The following is an 18,998-nucleotide window of genomic DNA, read 5'->3' on the forward strand; positions in this document are numbered from 1 at the left end:
CTCACTGTAGCGGCTCTCAGTTAGCTTAGCAATACAGTTTATATTTATTTGATTTGATTTAGAAGTTAGTTTATAAAATCTGATCAAGGCGAGTTGGTGTGATTATTTAGAGATAGTTGTGCTGTTAAAGCTGAGTTATAAAATAATCAGGTAAGTTATCGATGGCTTGTTTACACTCGCAATGCTAAAGCTAAGCTAACTGATTCAGTTACATTTAATCTTTAATTCTCTCATCGTTTAAAACCGTATAAATAATAAACATAATAAACATGATAAATATAATAAATATAAATGTTTGTGCACCTCTGAGTACTAAAGAGAAAATTGTGCAGTAATGTGGAAGTTTTATTTGAACTTAAAACAACAAAACATGGAATATAAGGGGGGCACAAACTTCTGCTCAATCCAGTATGAGTTTGTTGTTCCGTGTTTGTGTGTGGATGCCAGTAGGTGTATTGGCTGATGATGTGTGTGTGTGTGTGGATGCCAGTAGGTGTGTTGGCTGATAATGGCTGATCCAGCTCGTGTGAAGAATGAAGTTGTGAATGAAAATCTGAAGTCTGAAGAAAATCCAGAAGATAAAAAAGCTGAAGTGACGAGTGGAGGGAACAGCGGCACAGAATCAACACCTAAAGCCACCGCCCCACTACAGGAGCACCGCGGGGTGAGAAACACCACCACTACACCACTACACTACACCAACACCCCACCACTACACTACACCAACACCCCACCACCACACCCAAACCCAACTCCACCGCCCCACTACAGGAGCACCGCGGGGTGAGAAACACCACCACTACACCACTACACCACTACACCACTACACTACACCAACACCCCACCACTACACTACACCAACACCCCACCACCACACCCAAACCCAACTCCACCGCCCCACTACAGGAGCACCGCGGGGTGAGAAACACCACCACTACACTACACCAACACCCCACCACTACACCCCACCACTACACCAACACCCCACCACTACACTACACCAACACCACACCCAAACCCAACTCCACCGCCCCACTACAGGAGCACCGCGGGGTGAGAAACACCACCACTACACCACTACACCACTACACTACACCAACACCCCACCACTACACTACACCAACACCCCACCACCACACCCAAACCCAACTCCACCGCCCCACTACAGGAGCACCGCGGGGTAAGAAACACCACCACTACACTACACCAACACCCCACCACTACACCCCACCACTACACCACTACACTACACCAACACCCCACCACTACACTACACCAACACCACACCCAAACCCAACTCCACCGCCCCACTACAGGAGCACCGCGGGGTGAGAAACACCACCACTACACTACACCAACACCCCACCACTACACTACACCAACACCACACCCAAACCCAACTCCACCGCCCCACTACAGGAGCACCGCGGGGTGAGAAACACCACCACTACACCACTACACCACTACACTACACCAACACCCCACCACTACACCCCACCACTACACCACTACACTACACCAACACCCCACCACTACACTACACCAACACCACACCCAAACCCAACTCCACCACCCCACTACAGGAGCACCGCGGGGTGAGAAACACCACCACTACACTACACCACTACACCACTACACTACACCACTACACTACACCAACACCCCACCACCACTACACCAACACCCCACCACCACTACACCAACACCACACCCAAACCCAACTCCACCGCCCCACTACAGGAGCACCGCGGGGTGAGAAACACCACCACTACACTACACCAACACCCCACCACTACACTACACCAACACCCCACCACTACACTACACCAACACCCCACCACTACACTACACCAACACCACACCCAAACCCAACTCCACCGCCCCACTACAGGAGCACCGCGGGGTGAGAAACACCACCACTACACTACACCAACACCCCACCACCACTACACCAACACCCCACCACTACACCACTACACTACACCAACACCCCACCACTACACCACCACACTACACCAACACCACAACCCACTCTGATCTGTTCTTCTTGCCTGCTCTCTGTAGGGGGTGATAAAGGAGGAGGTGATGGCAGGAGGTGAGGATGAGGAGGAGGAGGAAGCTCACTCCAGTTCTCACCCTCCTGCTGCTAAAAAACTCAAGGTGGAACCAGAGAAGAAGAAGGAGAAGAAGCAGAAGGTGGACGAGGACGAGATTCAGAAGATGCAGTGAGTCTCCACCTGCTGCTCTCAGAGTTTATAGTGAGTTTGGATTTCCTAATGCGCTGGTGCTCCACCGCTGAGCTCTCTGTGTTTGTGTTGTACAGGGTCCTGGTCTCCTCGTTCTCGGAGGAGCAGCTGAACAGATACGAGATGTACAGACGCGCTGCTTTCCCTAAAGCTGCTATAAAAAGGGTAAGAACTCATCCACATCACTCTACCTTCATCACGTTTCACAGGTAATCTGTCCATAAACAGCTTCAGGAGCTTTGATCTTGGTTAGCAGTGGGGTCTCATGAGCACTGAGCTCGGTTAAGGATTGAGACGCCTGTTCCACCTTACCTTGATTTAGAGAGAACGGCTCTCGCTGTGGTTCTGTGGAGTCTTTGTGTAACTGGTGTTTTTCAACAGTGCAGCTGATGGCATAGTGTTCCTATAGAACCTTTAGAGATCTGCTGGGTTTTATATGCATGTGCAGTACGGACCGCTTCTTTTCACCTGCACCTGCAGTCACGCACTGCTCTCCATTATTCACCGTCTCTGTGCAGCGCCTCGACCAGCCAGCAGAGGTCGTAACTGCAGCAGTGATGAGGAACCGCTTCACCCATCCCACCCTTAGGCACAGCCAGTCACGTGTGTGTAATCATGAGGGCGTTTATGTTGGTAACTGTATAAAGATTTAGAAATGCCCGTAGGGCTGCGTCCCAAACCACATACAGTTGTACTAAATACTACCCCAGTTAGTGCACTACACCGTGCAGTATGAATCAGATGCTGCCTTGTAGCTGAAGCAGCTAACTGAAGCGCCGGAGCCTGGACTGACTGTAACCGTTTCTGTGCTTCAGCTGATCCAGTCCATCACCGGATCCTCGGTGTCTCAGAACGTCGTCATCGCCATGTCAGGGATCTCCAAGGTCTTCGTGGGTGAGATCATGGAAGAAGGTACGTTTATCTTTATTCTGACGCTGAGGAGGCGCCGGACGCTCCCTCGTCATTCAGTCAGATCATCACTCAGAATTAAGGCGCCTCAGTAGGAGCATTTTAAGGGAGCTAAGAATTTAGACACGCCCTCTTCTCGGGAGTGTAGGATGATGGGAAATGTGTCTGTGTAGGGAGAGAGCTAGGATACACACGAGACCCATCGTGTCATTATAATAATTAGAGTCCGGGTGAGGCATGTTAGTCTGCGCCTCTCCTCGGCCAGCGTCAGCATCGTGTAACCAGCAGAGAGCTCCGGAGTGCACAGGGGAACTGAGTACGCTTAAACTGGGAGAGTTCCAAACTGTCCCCCCTCTCTTAGACCTGCTGCGTCTGTAGAGCGTCTGAGCGGGCCGGCAGTGGCTAATGCTAACCCTGTGTTCGGTTCCTGTCCTGTAGTAGCAACCTCGTGGTTGCAGGTTCTAGTCCCAGTTCTACCAATCACCTGAGGTTGGGCTGGGTTTGGGGTACTAGTAACAACCCTGTATCTCTTCCTGTCAGTGAGCTTCTGTTTGCACCAACTGTTCCACTTTACTGATGCTCCCATCATTCAGGCCCCTGTTATGTGTCCCCACTGAAACTCTGTTAGTTGCCTTGTGTTGTTTAAAATCTCACAGATCAGAGTTTTTTAGCTGGTGCATGTTAGTGAATAATAGTGAAAGTGTACTGATGTGTGTGTGTGTGTGTGTGTGTGTGTGTGTGTGTGTGTGTGTGTGTGTGTGTGTACTAATGTGTGTGTGTGTGTGTGTGTGTGTGTACTAATGTGTGTGTGTGTGTGTGTGTACTAATGTGTGTGTGTGTACTGATGTGTGTGTGTGTGTGTGTGTACTAATGTGTGTGTGTGTACTGGTGTGTGTGTACTAATGTGTGTGTGTGTACTGATGTGTGTGTGTGTACTGATGTGTGTGTGTGTGTGTGTGTGTGTGTGTGTGTGTGTGTACTGATGTGTGTGTGTGTGTGTGTGTACTTGTGTGTGTGTACTAATGTGTGTGTGTGTACTGATGTGTGTGTGTGTGTACTAATGTGTGTGTGTACTAATGTGTGTGTGTGTACTGATGTGTGTGTGTGTACTGATGTGTGTGTGTACTAATGTGTGTGTGTGTACTGATGTGTGTGTGTGTACTGATGTGTGTGTGTGTGTGTGTGTGTGTGTGTGTACTGATGTGTGTGTGTGTGTGTGTGTACTTGTGTGTGTGTACTAATGTGTGTGTGTGTACTGATGTGTGTGCGTGTGTGTGTGTACTAATGTGTGTGTGTGTGTACTGATGTGTGTGCGTGTGTGTGTGTACTAATGTGTGTGTGTGTACTGATGTGTGTGTGTGTGTGTGTGCGCGTGCGTGTACTGATGTGTACTAATGTGTGTGTGTGTGTGTGTGTGTGTGTGTGTGTACTGATGTGTGTGTGTGTGTGTGTACTGATGTGTGTGTGTGTAGCTCTGGATGTTTGTGAGAAGTGGGGCGACACCCCTCCTCTGCAGCCCAAACACATGAGGGAGGCGGTGAGGAGGCTGAAGAGTCGAGATCAGATCCCCAACACCAAACATAAACGGATCCTCTTCCACTGATCCACACACCAACCTCACCTGAACATCTGGACTCATGGACCACGACTGTAAATCCCTGATGTGGATCAGACTGGAACTCCAAACTTAGTTTATACTGTGTTACGGTCCTGGTTCTAATGCATCCTGCTCCACCTCCAAAAGGTGGAGATGTTAAACTTTTACTTACAGTTTACACAGATGATCCAGAACATCAGGAGAACCCCCCCCCCACCCCCCCCCACACCCACACACACCCACCCACCAGCAGGTTCCACAGAGCCTCCTGGTTCTTCCCCTTCAGGAGGGAACGGTACAGCTCTGGGATGAATCGAAAGGACGACTGATATTTTTTCATCCACCATCAGACCAGTCGACCTTCCTCCATTGTTCTGGTGTCCAGTTCTGATCCCTGTGTGCTCACTGTAGGAACTGGACGATGGACCGGAGATGCATGAGGACTCTGACTAGTACAGAAGGGTTTGATGCTCTGTGTGTTGTACCACGTTCCCCTCATCACCAGGTTTTTTGGGTGGTCCTAATGTTTTGGTTCGTCAGTATAACTGCAGTGTTGTGTTTTATTTTTATTTTGTTTAATTTGAGTGTAAACTGTGTGAAAATATACTACAGATGGTGGACAAAATATTAGAAACACGCAACAGTGTCTTTATAAAGGTCCTGGATCATGATGTAGGTCCTGGTTTAGCAGGAGAGTAACTGAGATTGTTCTCTGGACCTTCTCCTGCTGGGGTCCTCATGGTCTGTTGTGGGGCAGTGGTTAAGCTACTGGACTAGTAATCCAAAGGTTGCCGGTTTAAGCCCCACCACTGCCAAGTTGCCACTGTTGGGCCCCTGAGGAAGGCCCTTAATCCTAACTGTAAGTCAAGTTGGATTAAAGCGTCTGCTAAATGCCATAAATGTAAATGTGAGATATTGGAGATCCTCCCGTTCTTTGAATAAAGTATCTGGTGTTTCATTGACATAATTTACATGCTTCCAGCTTTTAGGTAATAGTTTAGGGAAGGCCCCTTACTGCCTTACTGTTCCACCATGACTGTGCCACTGTGCACAAACAAGGTCTACAAAGAGAAGGTTTGATTTTGTTGTGGAGAAACTCTGGTGATCTGCCCCAGTCAACAGCTTTGGGATGAATTGGAACGTTGACTTATTTTCTCATCATCACCAAATGGGCAGAAATAATTTCCCAAAAGGGCTGACACTGTAAGGTTCTGGACTAGTGATCAAAAGGTCTCTGGTTCAAGCCCTCTCACCACCACTGGACCCCTGAGTATGGCCCTTAACCCTCGAGGGTTTTTGCTCAATGCTGTAAATGTTAAAGCTGTTTTCTATAATAATTCAGAATGGAAGGTGTCCACATACTTTTGGTCTGATTGTGTGTTTACTCCAGACTGAAAATCCTTTAAAATCCACCGAGAGTCACTATGAGAACCTCAGCATGTGAAGTGAGGTGCTGCTAGTCTGAGCTTCTCCTGAGTGTGGTAGGCAGGGGGCGCCAGAGTGCACAGGGGAAGTGAGAAGGACACAAACAGCCTGGGGGACATTATTACCCCCCCCCCCCCCCCCCCCCCCCCCCCCCATGTTAACTGTAGTGTTTCTTTATGTATCGTACAATAAATTTACATCCAGATCAAAATGATTAAAACCAGATGATTTTATTGGCTCGTTCTTCTCTTCACACACACACACACACACACACACACACACACACACACACACACCAGAACTGACATTAAATATTAATAAACCCACATTAAACAAAGTTCATTTCTCTATAAAATCTAAATAAATAAAATGAAACATTTTAAATAAAAAAATACAAAATAAAAACTTTATTAATACTGACGACAAACGTGCAACTCCAACCACAAGGAACACGCTGAGTGTGACGCGACCCTGAAGCTCCTGGTTCTAATCAAATCTCTGGTTAAAAAAACAACAGAAGTTCTGCAGGTCTGAGAGGTTCTTTTTACAGACGTGAGAACTTGGTGGATCTCCAGACGTCTTGAATTAAAACGTTTACTCAGAAGAACGAGCTGAAAAATCCTGATTCAAGAATTAAATGATTTTTTTTTTACATGCAGCAGCGTGGAAGACTTTTACATCAGAGCTTCAGATACACGCCGGGGTGTGAACGTCACACACACACACACACACACACACACACACACACACACACACACACACAGACACACACTACAGGACTGATGATCGAGCAGAACCGAGCAGGTTCTACTGGAGGAACCAAACCTGAAATGCACTGAGACTGAAATGATCTGCGTTCCAAATCGCATCCTAAAGCACTACATAGTGAGTGAGATTAGTGCACTACTGCTCCCCCAGGGTTTAACAGGGTGTGGCTCTGAGGGTCTGTGGGGGGAGCCAGGCTGAACTGTAGTTACAGATCCAGCTGAGCTCGACCCATCCGGACAGGATCCTGAGAGAGTTTTACTGAAGCACCAGTTTAGGGAAGTTCTTCATCTCTACTGTAAGCAGGTAAAGAACCAATCTGATTCTGTTACTCATCCATCAATCTGATTGGCTCAGACGAGCTTTAATGTTTCTGTGTAACACACACTTTAATGTTAACATGTAACACACACTCATAACACTCACATGTAACACACTCACAGCATACATGTAACACACCCTCATTACACACACATAACACACACACACATGTATCACACTAACTAATGTAACACACACATGTATCACACTAATTACACACCTGTAACACACACTCATAACACACTCTTGTAACACACTCGTAACACACTCACACACTCGTACCACTGCAGTGTTGCAGATGAACAGCAGCCTATTAAGTGAGTACAGGATTCTCTAACACACCTACAGGGATCTGATGAGGAGAAGCAGTGAGGTGAGGAGGACTGTAGTGGCTCTTCAGTACAGGATGATGAAGATGAGGAGGAGGAAGCAGTGGACGATGCTCCTGACGTTAATCCTCACTGATACAGGGAGCTGAGGTACGACCGGGGTCAGAGGGTGAAGGTGGGGTCGTACTTGTGTATCTCCTGTAGGAGGCGCTCTCGCTCCGTCAGAGCAGCAGACAGAGACGACTGGACGTCAGAGAGCTCGGCCTGCAGGGACCTGATCTACAAACACAACGGCACCAGAGACGTCAGCCAGCCAATCAGGACACGGCTTCTAACTCTACACAAGAGGAAGTACCAGGTCAGAGTGTGTGTAGTGTGTGTGTGTATAGTGTGTGTGTGTGTACCTTGTCCTGTTCTTCAGGTGCACAGCAGGCTCTGTCCTCTGATTGGCTGGCAGTGGCTGTGGGTGGAGTAAAAAGGTAGAATAAATCATCCTATAAAGGGGGGGGGGGTCATCCATTCATTCAGTCATCCATGGAGCTGTATTCTGGAGGAACACACACACACACAATCATACACACACACACAATCCTACACACACACACAATCGTACACACACACACACGTACGTCTGAGTGTGAGGACAGTATCATCCAGGCGCTCCAAAACCACACCATCGAGAAGAAAGGAGACAGGAACCGACTGGGGTGCGGTGGGGTACACACGGGGTCCATCATCCTAAAACACACACATAGAGTCTGAGTAACAGCACTGATGAGTCTGAGTAATGATACTGACGAGTCTGGGTAACAGTACTGATGAGTCTGAGTAACAGCACTGAGGAGTCTGAGTAACAGCACTGAGGAGTCTGAGTAACAGCACTGATGAGTCTGAGTAACAGTACTGAGGAGTCTGAGTAACAGCACTGATGAGTCTGAGTAACAGTACTGAGGAGTCTGAGTAACAGCACTGATGAGTCTGAGTAACAGTACTGAGGAGTCTGAGTAACAGTACTGAGGAGTCTGAGTAACAGCACTGATGAGTCTGAGTAACAGTACTGAGGAGTCTGAGTAACAGCACTGATGAGTCTGAGTAACAGTACTGAGGAGTCTGAGTAACAGTACTGATGAGTCTGAGTAACAGCACTGAGGAGTCTGAGTAACAGCACTGATGAGTCTGAGTAACGGTACCGAGGAGTCTGAGTAACGGTACCGAGGAGTCTGAGTAACAGTACTGATGAGTCTGAGTAACAGCACTGAGGAGTCTGAGTAACAGCACTGATGAGTCTGAGTAACGGTACCGAGGAGTCTGAGTAACGGTACCGAGGAGTCTGAGTAACAGCACTGAGGAGTCTGAGTAACAGCACTGAGGAGTCTGAGTAACAGTACTGAGGAATCTGAGTTGATGAGTCTGAGTAACAGCACTGAGGAGTCTGAGTAACAGTACTGATGAGTCTGAGTAACAGCACTGATGAGTCTGAGTAACAGCACTGATGAGTCTGAGTAACAGCACTGATGAGTCTGAGTAACAGTACCGAGGAGTCTGAGTAACAGTACTGAGGAGTCTGAGTAACAGTACTGAGGAGTCTGAGTAACAGTACTGATGAGTCTGAGTAACAGCACTGAGGAGTCTGAGTAACAGCACTGATGAGTCTGAGTAACGGTACCGAGGAGTCTGAGTAACGGTACCGAGGAGTCTGAGTAACAGCACTGAGGAGTCTGAGTAACAGCACTGAGGAGTCTGAGTAACAGTACTGAGGAATCTGAGTTGATGAGTCTGAGTAACAGCACTGAGGAGTCTGAGTAACAGTACTGAGGAGTCTGAGTAACAGTACTGATGAGTCTGAGTAACAGCACTGATGAGTCTGAGTAACAGCACTGATGAGTCTGAGTAACAGTACCGAGGAGTCTGAGTAACAGCACTGAGGAGTCTGAGTAACAGCACTGATGAGTCTGAGTAACAGCACTGAGGAGTCTGAGTAACAGCACCGATGAGTCTAAGTAACAGTACCGAGGAGTCTGAGTAACACCACTGATGAGTCTGAGTAACAGTACCGAGGAGTCTGAGTAACAGCACTGAGGAGTCTGAGTAACAGCACTGATGAGTCTGAGTAACAGCACTGAGGAGTCTGAGTAACAGCACCGATGAGTCTGAGTAACAGCACCGATGAGTCTAAGTAACAGTACCGAGGAGTCTGAGTAACACCACTGATGAGTCTGAGTAACAGTACCGAGGAGTCTGAGTAACAGCACTGATGAGTCTGAGTAACAGCACTGATGAGTCTGAGTAACAGCACTGATGAGTCTGAGTAACAGTACCGAGGAGTCTGAGTAACAGTACTGAGGAGTCTGAGTAACAGTACTGATGAGTCTGAGTAACAGCACTGAGGAGTCTGAGTAACAGCACTGATGAGTCTGAGTAACGGTACCGAGGAGTCTGAGTAACGGTACCGAGGAGTCTGAGTAACAGCACTGAGGAGTCTGAGTAACAGCACTGAGGAGTCTGAGTAACAGTACTGAGGAATCTGAGTAACGGCACTGATGAGTCTGAGTAACAGCACTGATGAGTCTGAGTAACAGCACTGAGGAGTCTGAGTAACAGTACTGAGGAGTCTGAGTAACAGCACTGATGAGTCTGAGTAACAGTACTGAGGAGTCTGAGTAACAGCACTGATGAGTCTGAGTAACAGTACTGAGGAGTCTGAGTAACAGCACTGAGGAGTCTGAGTAACAGCACTGATGAGTCTGAGTAACAGCACTGAGGAGTCTGAGTAACAGCACTGAGGAGTCTGAGTAACAGCACTGACTGCTGTAGTTACAGGACGGGGTGGAGTCATTACTGTAATCATTCTTCTCACTCTTTGATCTCCTCACCTTCAGTGTGATGCTGCTGTTGTGGACGCTGATTCTGATTGGCTGAGGATCCACGCTCAGCTCGTCCTCCACGAACGGACCGATCGCTCCCAGCGTGGAGGAGAGCAGCTCCGCCTCACACCCCCTCACCCTCACCTCCACCATCCCCGAACTCTCCGCCCCCGTCCCCGCCTCCACCCGCATACACACCACCGGGGGGCGAGAGCGAGGTGACACCGGGGCGGAGGGAACACCTGCTGGAGGAGAGAGGACACACCCGCGGATCACTCAGGACCAACAGGGGGCGCCATGTAGCTGTAACCAATCATGATCATTAATGAGGAATCAGGAGGATCCATGAGAACGTCTCTCACCATGTGCTAGTGCTGGCAGGTCCAGGAGCTTCTGGTTCCCCAGTTGTTTTGGTGTGAGAGACTGAACCTCTGTCGCCATGACAACCTTCTCCTCCTGGAGCTCCATCACTGAGCTCACACCTCGCAGAGAGAGCACCAACACACACACCTGATACACACACACACACACACGACGGGATGGGCGTGTCACTACAGCGTCTAATAATCACGACTGATGCAGATTACAGTGCTGTGATAAAGTAATCACCCCCCCCCCCCCCACCTGCTCCTAAATATTCCAACAGTCTTTGTTTAAGATCATGTTCAGTTGGATCTGAACTCATCAGAGAATGGGGAAGGGGGGGTGTAAATACTTTCTCACAGCACTGTATGGTGGTCGGTGTAGGTGTTACCGTCTGGTCTGATAGTTCCTCAGTACTGTGGGACACAGAGCTGCTCAGATCAGCTGATGATCCTCCATCAGTCCTCACAGAGTGAACCGGAGTCCCGTTAGGACGAGACGAGTCTGAGACAGAAACATCAAACACATCAAACATCAAAGAATTTCATTTATTATTAAATATTTATCATTATTTATATATTTATAAATAATTAGAGATGTCTCTTCATCAGGTGAAGCAGCACTCATCAATGTTCTCATCGTTTTAAAGCATGCTGACGTCATACCCGAGTCCGGAAGGATGATGAAGTTCTCGCTGGTGTCGCTGTCCAATGACAGGCCGTCATCAGTGGTGCTGGTCTCCATGACAACGCTGTCACAGGAATTTTGGGAAGACGAGTGTTTCAGGGGTTGCAGACGCAGCGAGGGGTCATCCAGCTCCCTACACACACACACACACACACACACACACACACACACACACACACACACACACAATCACCAAAATCAACAAAAATCACCTGATTCAGAATGATTCGATTCACAATGATTTGATTCAGAATGATTCGATTCACAATGATTTGATTCAGAATGATTCGATTCACAATGATTTGATTCAGAATGATTCGATTCACAATGATTTGATTCAGAATGATTCGATTCACAATGATTTGATTCAGAATCATCTGATCATTGCCTCATATTTAGTGCAGAAATGTAAAAATGTATATGATTTTATTTGCTGGTTTGGATTCAACTCTTGTTATGTTACACTCATACAACTCATTCATCTTTAAGCATTTAAACATGACCAACTCCCTCCTGCATGCCTAACCTCTTATCACCAACACCTAAAATTAAAGCTGTGTTTCTGTACCAGCAACGTTTCCAAAAACACAAACAATCAGAACTGAAGCACAATCATCTACATCCTGACTCCCTCAGACACGCAGAAACCAACATGAGCCGCACAGCTCCAGCAAAATAAAAGAGAATAGAACCCAGAACCTCGTGGAGAATCTCTTACTTGTTCTGGGTGTTGAAGATCATGGCCGATCCCCGGCTCAGCACGCTCAGAGCATCTTTAGTGATGGACAGCGCCCCCTTGGTGAGGCCCAGAGAGGCGCTCAGTGCATCTTTGGTGACATCTTTAGTAGCAGTTAGTGCATTAGAGAGCTCCCCCTCCAGGCTGACAGTGGAAGTGTTCTGATCGGCAGGCGAAAGAGCGGGGGTCGGATCGCTGACCGGTGCGGAGACATGGGATTGGTTATCGTCCGGTCCCTCTTCTACAGCTTCATACGCTTCCTCTACAGACCCCTCCCCCTCCGCTTCATCAGCGTGTTGATCCTCCACGCTTCCACTGTTCCGATGGGCCGGAGAGGGACTGGATCCACTCACACTCTGTGTGTCCGAATCCTCTGGTGCCTCGTCCGGCTCCGTGACGGGTGGGAACAGTAACCCGACCTCCAGCGCCTCCATGAGTGCACACACACACACCGCGGGCGGAGACGCCGGGCTGGCGTCTGAGCCCTGGACGTGACCGAGATCGGCGCCTAACCTGGCGAGGTAATCCTTCATCCGGAGCAGCGCCACGTACTGGTAATGATTCAACCACATACGAATGGGTGTGATGGACTGAACCAGGAAGTGAAAAGCTGCTACAGGAGCTGCGCTCTGATTGGACAGTTTTTCAGACGAGGTATCCGAGTCCTGATGTAACGAGCTCGTTAAGGCGTTCGGTCGGAACATCCACACACACACTGCACACGGTTCAAGAAACGTCTTTCCTCCCCGCTGAGCACCGTCGAAACTCCCTGCAGCCCGGGACACGCTCAGACTCCAGACGTCCCGGGAGGAGCGGGGGGAGGGATCAGGATTCTGGACACCTGGAGGAAGAGGATGGAAGATGTTCCTGTCACGAGGAAACGCAGTGCTGGGTGCAGGACAGAAGAAAGGTCGAGAGGAGAAGCAGGAGTAAAGATCAGACAGTGAGGAGTGAGGAGAGTGACGGGTGTTACTCAGGAACGCCTGAGACAGGGAGAAGCTCAGAGAACGGGGGCGGTCCGGGTGATCCAAAATCGACGAGTCCAGAGGAACGATCAGCTACAGAGAGAAGGGACCGAACCAAAATAAATAAAGAACAAAATTATTATCAGATATAGATAATATAGACCCCCTCCCCACATACTGATCTGATTCACATTGATGGGATTCAGAATGATCTGATTTAAACTGATCTGGTTCAGAATGCGCTGAGGTTAATACCTACATGCTGTAATGAGTTTGGTGTGAAGAAACTTGAGCTCAACACTACTGAACCCCCTCGGAAGGAATCAGAACATTAATTACAGTATTTTTTTAATCCAAAATCAGTGCCTGACCTCACAGATGCTCTTACTGTTACCGTATGGGCACAGATTCCTACAGACACACTTCAAAATGTTTTGGAAAGCGCTTCCAGAACAAAGTGGGATGTGAGATCTGCACAGTGGGAACCAAGACTTTAATAATGCTCATTATTTTGGGATTGGATGTCCAACAAGCACATGGTGACGTGTCCACATACTTTTGACCATGTAGCGTATAAACTAGCTCTGAGCTCGGCGCTGAATCTTTGCTTTGTGTTTAACTAAATCGTTAGACGCTCACTGATCCTCTTTCTCTTTGTGTATTCAGTCGTTATGGTTACAGTGAGACTCTGCTCTCTGTGATGGTGTATCCTGCAAAGGAATTGAGTATATCTAAATTGTGTGCAAAGCTTCATTTCAAATATCCACATTTATTAATTCAGGAGTGTTTTAGCTCTGTGGTCGAGTAAAACTGAATTGTAGCTCAGAGGAGGAACCGAATCCACCGTGTGTGGTGAGTTACAGCTTTAATAACTTGAGCTCTGCAGTGACCCTCCAGCTCTGTGAATAACAGCTGAATGATTTTCACCTTGAGCTGCGTAGCGTCCACTCTGATGTCCAGGATCTCGTCGCTCCTGCTGCTGTCCTGCAGGTGATAGAAAGCTTTGACCTGCTCCAGCGTGCTAATCAACCCCCGACAGAACACACACATCCACAACACACTCGCAGCATCCACACACAGCTGCAGCCCGTTCAGCTGCCCGTACAGACTCGAACTGGGTGCTGCAGAGAGAGAGAGACACGTCAGGTCATGTGGTTCCACTGTGTGTGTGTGTGTGTGTGTGTGTGTGTGTGTGTGTGTGTGTGTGTGTGTGTGTGTGTGTGTGGTGTTACCAGGTATTCCGGTGCTGTGGGGAAAGTAATACTCAGTAAACTGGAGGTGGATCGCTGGTATGTTCTCCGCCATACTCAGAGATTTACGGTTACAGCACAGGAGAGACTGGGTCTTCTTACTCTTGCGCCCCCCTGTGGACACCTGAGAGACAGCAGAGAGGAGAGAACACTGAGCGGAGAGGCAGCGGGTGTGTTTCAGTTCTATATCGTCGCTCTTCTGTTTCCCTCCTAGATTCATGTATTCCTACATAGTGTGTGTGTGTGTGTGTGTGTGTGTGTGTGTGTGTGTGTGTGTGTGTGTGTGTTGACCTGGTGTATATCCAGATCATCCACCCTGACCACCATGCAGCTGGAGCGCAGTTTCTTTAAAGCAGATCCATCAGGATCAGGAGGAACCTTCACCCCCGAATCTCCATCTAATAAACACACACACAGTTTGGGGTGGGGGGTGAATACTTTTTCACTGTATGGAGCACTGATGTAAGTTCAGGGTTTATTCTTCTCACCAGGGTTGGTTCTGCTGGTGGAGTTCATGCTGGAACCACCAGGTTCAGATGGAGGTTCAGGGAATCCAGAGCTCTCCAGGTTCTTCTGGAAGTCCTGCAGAAGTTTGGAAGCCCACTGAGATCCAGAGTCCAGAGAGGAGCAGTGACGCTCCCAGTGTCTGCAGCCGTCACCTACACACACACACACACACACACACACACACACACACACACACACACACACACATTAGCAGGAATGTTAAATGTTACACATAGCTGTTAGCTTGTGGGTGTGTAATGTTGTGTACAGGTGTGTACAGGTGTGTACTGGTCCTCACCTGGTCTGTGGAAGGGGTAATAATCAAATCCCAGTTTACGGAAGGTCAGCTGCATTGCACCCTGGGAACCTGGAACAGGACAATCAACTAAAACAGAGAAACAAGATCAGCCAATATCAGATACACAACACTGTACCTACATCCCTAAACACTGAGCTGAGGTGTTTATACCTGGTGTTTACAGGTAAGGTATTGAGGTGAGGTATTGAGGTGAGGTATTGAGGTGAGGTACTGAGGTGAGGTACTGAGGTGAGGTATTGAGATGATGAGGTACTGAGATGAGGTATTGAGGTGAGGTACTGAGGTACTGAGATGTTGAGGTATTGAGGTGAGGTATTGAGGTGAAGTGTTGAGATGAGGTACTGAGGTGAGGTACTGAGATGATGAGGTACTGAGGTGAGGTGTTGAGGTGAGGTATTGAGGTGAGGTGTTGAGGTGAGGTACTGAGATGTTGAGGTATTGAGGTGAGGTGTTGAGGTGAGGTATTGAGGTCAGGTTTTGAGGTGAGATACTGAGATGAGGTATTGAGGTGAGGTACTGAGATGATGAGGTACTGAGATGAGGTATTGAGGTGAGGTGTTGAGGTGAGGTATTGAGGTGAGGTACTGAGATGTTGAGGTATTGAGGTGAGGTGTTGAGGTGAGGTATTGAGGTCAGGTACTGAGGTGAGGTGTTGAGGTGAGGTATTGAGGTGAGGTACTGAGGTGAGGTATTGAGATGATGAGGTACTGAGATGAGGTATTGAGGTGAGGTACTGAGGTGAGGTACTGAGATGTTGAGGTATTGAGGTGAGGTATTGAGGTGAAGTGTTGAGATGAGGTACTGAGGTGAGGTACTGAGATGATGAGGTACTGAGATGAGGTATTGAGGTGAGGTGTTGAGGTGAGGTACTGAGATGTTGAGGTATTGAGGTGAGGTGTTGAGGTGAGGTATTGAGGTCAGGTACTGAGGTAAGGTATTGAGGTGAGGTGTTGAGGTGAGGTATTGAGGTGAGGTGTTGAGGTGAGGTGTTGAGATGATGAGGTATTGAGGTTAGGTGTTGAGGTGAGGTACTGAGGTCAGGTACTGAGGTGAGATACTGAGATGAGGTATTGAGGTGAGGTGTTGAGATGATGAGGTACTGAGATGAGGTATTGAGGTGAGGTATTGAGGTGAGGTGTTGAGATGATGAGGTACTGAGATGAGGTATTGAGGTGAGGTGTTGAGGTGAGGTACTGAGATGTTGAGGTATTGAGGTGAGGTGTTGAGGTCAGGTATTGAGGTCAGGTACTGAGATGAGGTATTGAGGTGAGGTGTTGAGGTGAGGTATTGAGGTGAGGTGTTGAGGTGAGGTACTGAGATGTTGAGGTATTGAGGTGAGGTGTTGAGGTGAGGTATTGAGGTCAGGTACTGAGGTAAGGTATTGAGGTCAGGTACTGAGGTGAGGTGTTGAGGTGAGGTATTGAGGTCAGGTACTGAGGTGAGGTGTTGAGGTGAGGTATTGAGGTGAGGTGTTGAGATGATGAGGTATTGAGGTTAGGTGTTGAGGTGAGATACTGAGGTCAGGTACTGAGGTGAGATACTGAGATGAGGTATTGAGGTGAGGTGTTGAGATGATGAGGTACTGAGATGAGGTATTGAGGTGAGGTGTTGAGGTGAGGTGTTGAGATGATGAGGTACTGAGATGAGGTATTGAGGTGAGGTACTGAGGTGAGGTACTGAGATGTTGAGGTATTGAGGTGAGGTATTGAGGTGAAGTGTTGAGATGAGGTACTGAGGTGAGGTACTGAGATGATGAGGTACTGAGATGAGGTATTGAGGTGAGGTGTTGAGGTGAGGTATTGAGGTGAGGTGTTGAGGTGAGGTACTGAGATGTTGAGGTATTGAGGTGAGGTGTTGAGGTGAGGTATTGAGGTCAGGTACTGAGGTGAGGTGTTGAGGTGAGATACTGAGATGATGAGGTACTGAGATGAGGTATTGAGGTGAGGTGTTGAGGTGAGGTACTGAGATGTTGAGGTATTGAGGTGAGGTGTTGAGGTGAGGTATTGAGGTCAGGTACTGAGGTGAGGTGTTGAGGTGAGGTATTGAGGTGAGGTACTGAGGTGAGGTATTGAGGTGAGGTATTGAGGTGAGGTATTGAGATGATGAGGTACTGAGATGAGGTATTGAGGTGAGGTACTGAGGTGAGGTACTGAGATGTTGAGGTATTGAGGTGAGGTATTGAGGTGAAGTGTTGAGATGAGGTACTGAGGTGAGGTACTGAGATGATGAGGTACTGAGATGAGGTATTGAGGTGAGGTGTTGAGGTGAGGTATTGAGGTCAGGTACTGAGGTGAGGTATTGAGGTGAGGTGTTGAGGTGAGGTACTGAGATGAGGTATTGAGGTGAGGTGTTGAGGTGAGGTACTGATATGTTGAGGTATTGAGGTGAGGTGTTGAGGTGAGGTATTGAGGTCAGGTACTGAGATGAGGTATTGAGGTGAGGTGTTGAGGTGAGGTATTGAGGTGAGGTGTTGAGGTGAGGTACTGAGATGTTGAGGTATTGAGGTGAGGTGTTGAGGTGAGGTATTGAGGTCAGGTACTGAGGTAAGGTATTGAGGTCAGGTACTGAGGTGAGGTGTTGAGGTGAGGTATTGAGGTCAGGTACTGAGGTGAGGTGTTGAGGTGAGGTATTGAGGTGAGGTGTTGAGATGATGAGGTATTGAGGTTAGGTGTTGAGGTGAGATACTGAGGTCAGGTACTGAGGTGAGATACTGAGATGAGGTATTGAGGTGAGGTGTTGAGATGATGAGGTACTGAGATGAGGTATTGAGGTGAGGTGTTGAGGTGAGGTGTTGAGATGATGAGGTACTGAGATGAGGTATTGAGGTGAGGTACTGAGGTGAGGTACTGAGATGTTGAGGTATTGAGGTGAGGTATTGAGGTGAAGTGTTGAGATGAGGTACTGAGGTGAGGTACTGAGATGATGAGGTACTGAGATGAGGTATTGAGGTGAGGTGTTGAGGTGAGGTATTGAGGTGAGGTGTTGAGGTGAGGTACTGAGATGTTGAGGTATTGAGGTGAGGTGTTGAGGTGAGGTATTGAGGTCAGGTACTGAGGTGAGGTGTTGAGGTGAGATACTGAGATGATGAGGTACTGAGATGAGGTATTGAGGTGAGGTGTTGAGGTGAGGTACTGAGATGTTGAGGTATTGAGGTGAGGTGTTGAGGTGAGGTATTGAGGTCAGGTACTGAGGTGAGGTGTTGAGGTGAGGTATTGAGGTGAGGTACTGAGGTGAGGTATTGAGGTGAGGTATTGAGGTGAGGTATTGAGATGATGAGGTACTGAGATGAGGTATTGAGGTGAGGTACTGAGGTGAGGTACTGAGATGTTGAGGTATTGAGGTGAGGTATTGAGGTGAAGTGTTGAGATGAGGTACTGAGGTGAGGTACTGAGATGATGAGGTACTGAGATGAGGTATTGAGGTGAGGTGTTGAGGTGAGGTATTGAGGTCAGGTACTGAGGTGAGGTATTGAGGTGAGGTGTTGAGGTGAGGTACTGAGATGAGGTATTGAGGTGAGGTGTTGAGGTGAGGTACTGATATGTTGAGGTATTGAGGTGAGGTGTTGAGGTGAGGTATTGAGGTCAGGTACTGAGATGAGGTATTGAGGTGAGGTGTTGAGGTGAGGTATTGAGGTGAGGTGTTGAGGTGAGGTACTGAGATGTTGAGGTATTGAGGTGAGGTGTTGAGGTGAGGTATTGAGGTCAGGTACTGAGGT

General features: G+C 48.2%; 2 protein-coding genes across 3 annotated transcripts in view; one reads left to right on the top strand and one right to left on the bottom strand.

Moving 5' to 3' along the window:
- On the top strand, positions 1-6,410 carry taf11 (TAF11 RNA polymerase II, TATA box binding protein (TBP)-associated factor). Of its 2 annotated transcripts, none has more exons than XM_063014905.1 (6): positions 1-150; positions 491-664; positions 2,065-2,225; positions 2,324-2,411; positions 3,062-3,158; positions 4,628-6,410. In XM_063014905.1, exons 2-6 carry the CDS (start codon positions 509-511, stop codon positions 4,756-4,758), a joined length of 633 nt encoding a protein of 210 aa, XP_062870975.1. In that variant the 5' UTR covers positions 1-150; positions 491-508; the 3' UTR covers positions 4,759-6,410. The 2 variants fall into 2 exon arrangements, with proteins under 2 accessions (XP_062870975.1, XP_062870974.1); XM_063014904.1 differs by having other exon boundaries at positions 494-664.
- Positions 6,389-18,998, bottom strand: part of bltp3a (bridge-like lipid transfer protein family member 3A) — a 27,008-nt gene continuing 14,398 nt past the window's right edge. Inside the window, exons 9-21 of the mRNA XM_063014906.1 lie at positions 15,263-15,349; positions 14,946-15,116; positions 14,749-14,855; positions 14,440-14,581; positions 14,135-14,328; positions 12,225-13,300; positions 11,485-11,639; positions 11,211-11,323; positions 10,819-10,966; positions 10,466-10,698; positions 8,222-8,330; positions 7,997-8,052; positions 6,389-7,871 (exon numbers count right to left, since the gene is read on the bottom strand). Coding sequence (XP_062870976.1) covers positions 7,755-7,871; positions 7,997-8,052; positions 8,222-8,330; positions 10,466-10,698; positions 10,819-10,966; positions 11,211-11,323; positions 11,485-11,639; positions 12,225-13,300; positions 14,135-14,328; positions 14,440-14,581; positions 14,749-14,855; positions 14,946-15,116; positions 15,263-15,349 — 2,708 coding nt within the window. The 3' untranslated portion in view covers positions 6,389-7,754. The remainder of the gene's footprint in view (positions 7,872-7,996; positions 8,053-8,221; positions 8,331-10,465; positions 10,699-10,818; positions 10,967-11,210; positions 11,324-11,484; positions 11,640-12,224; positions 13,301-14,134; positions 14,329-14,439; positions 14,582-14,748; positions 14,856-14,945; positions 15,117-15,262; positions 15,350-18,998) is intronic.

This window comes from Trichomycterus rosablanca, chromosome 19 (assembly GCF_030014385.1).
Source record: "Trichomycterus rosablanca isolate fTriRos1 chromosome 19, fTriRos1.hap1, whole genome shotgun sequence".
NCBI classification, from domain to species: domain Eukaryota; kingdom Metazoa; phylum Chordata; class Actinopteri; order Siluriformes; family Trichomycteridae; genus Trichomycterus; species Trichomycterus rosablanca.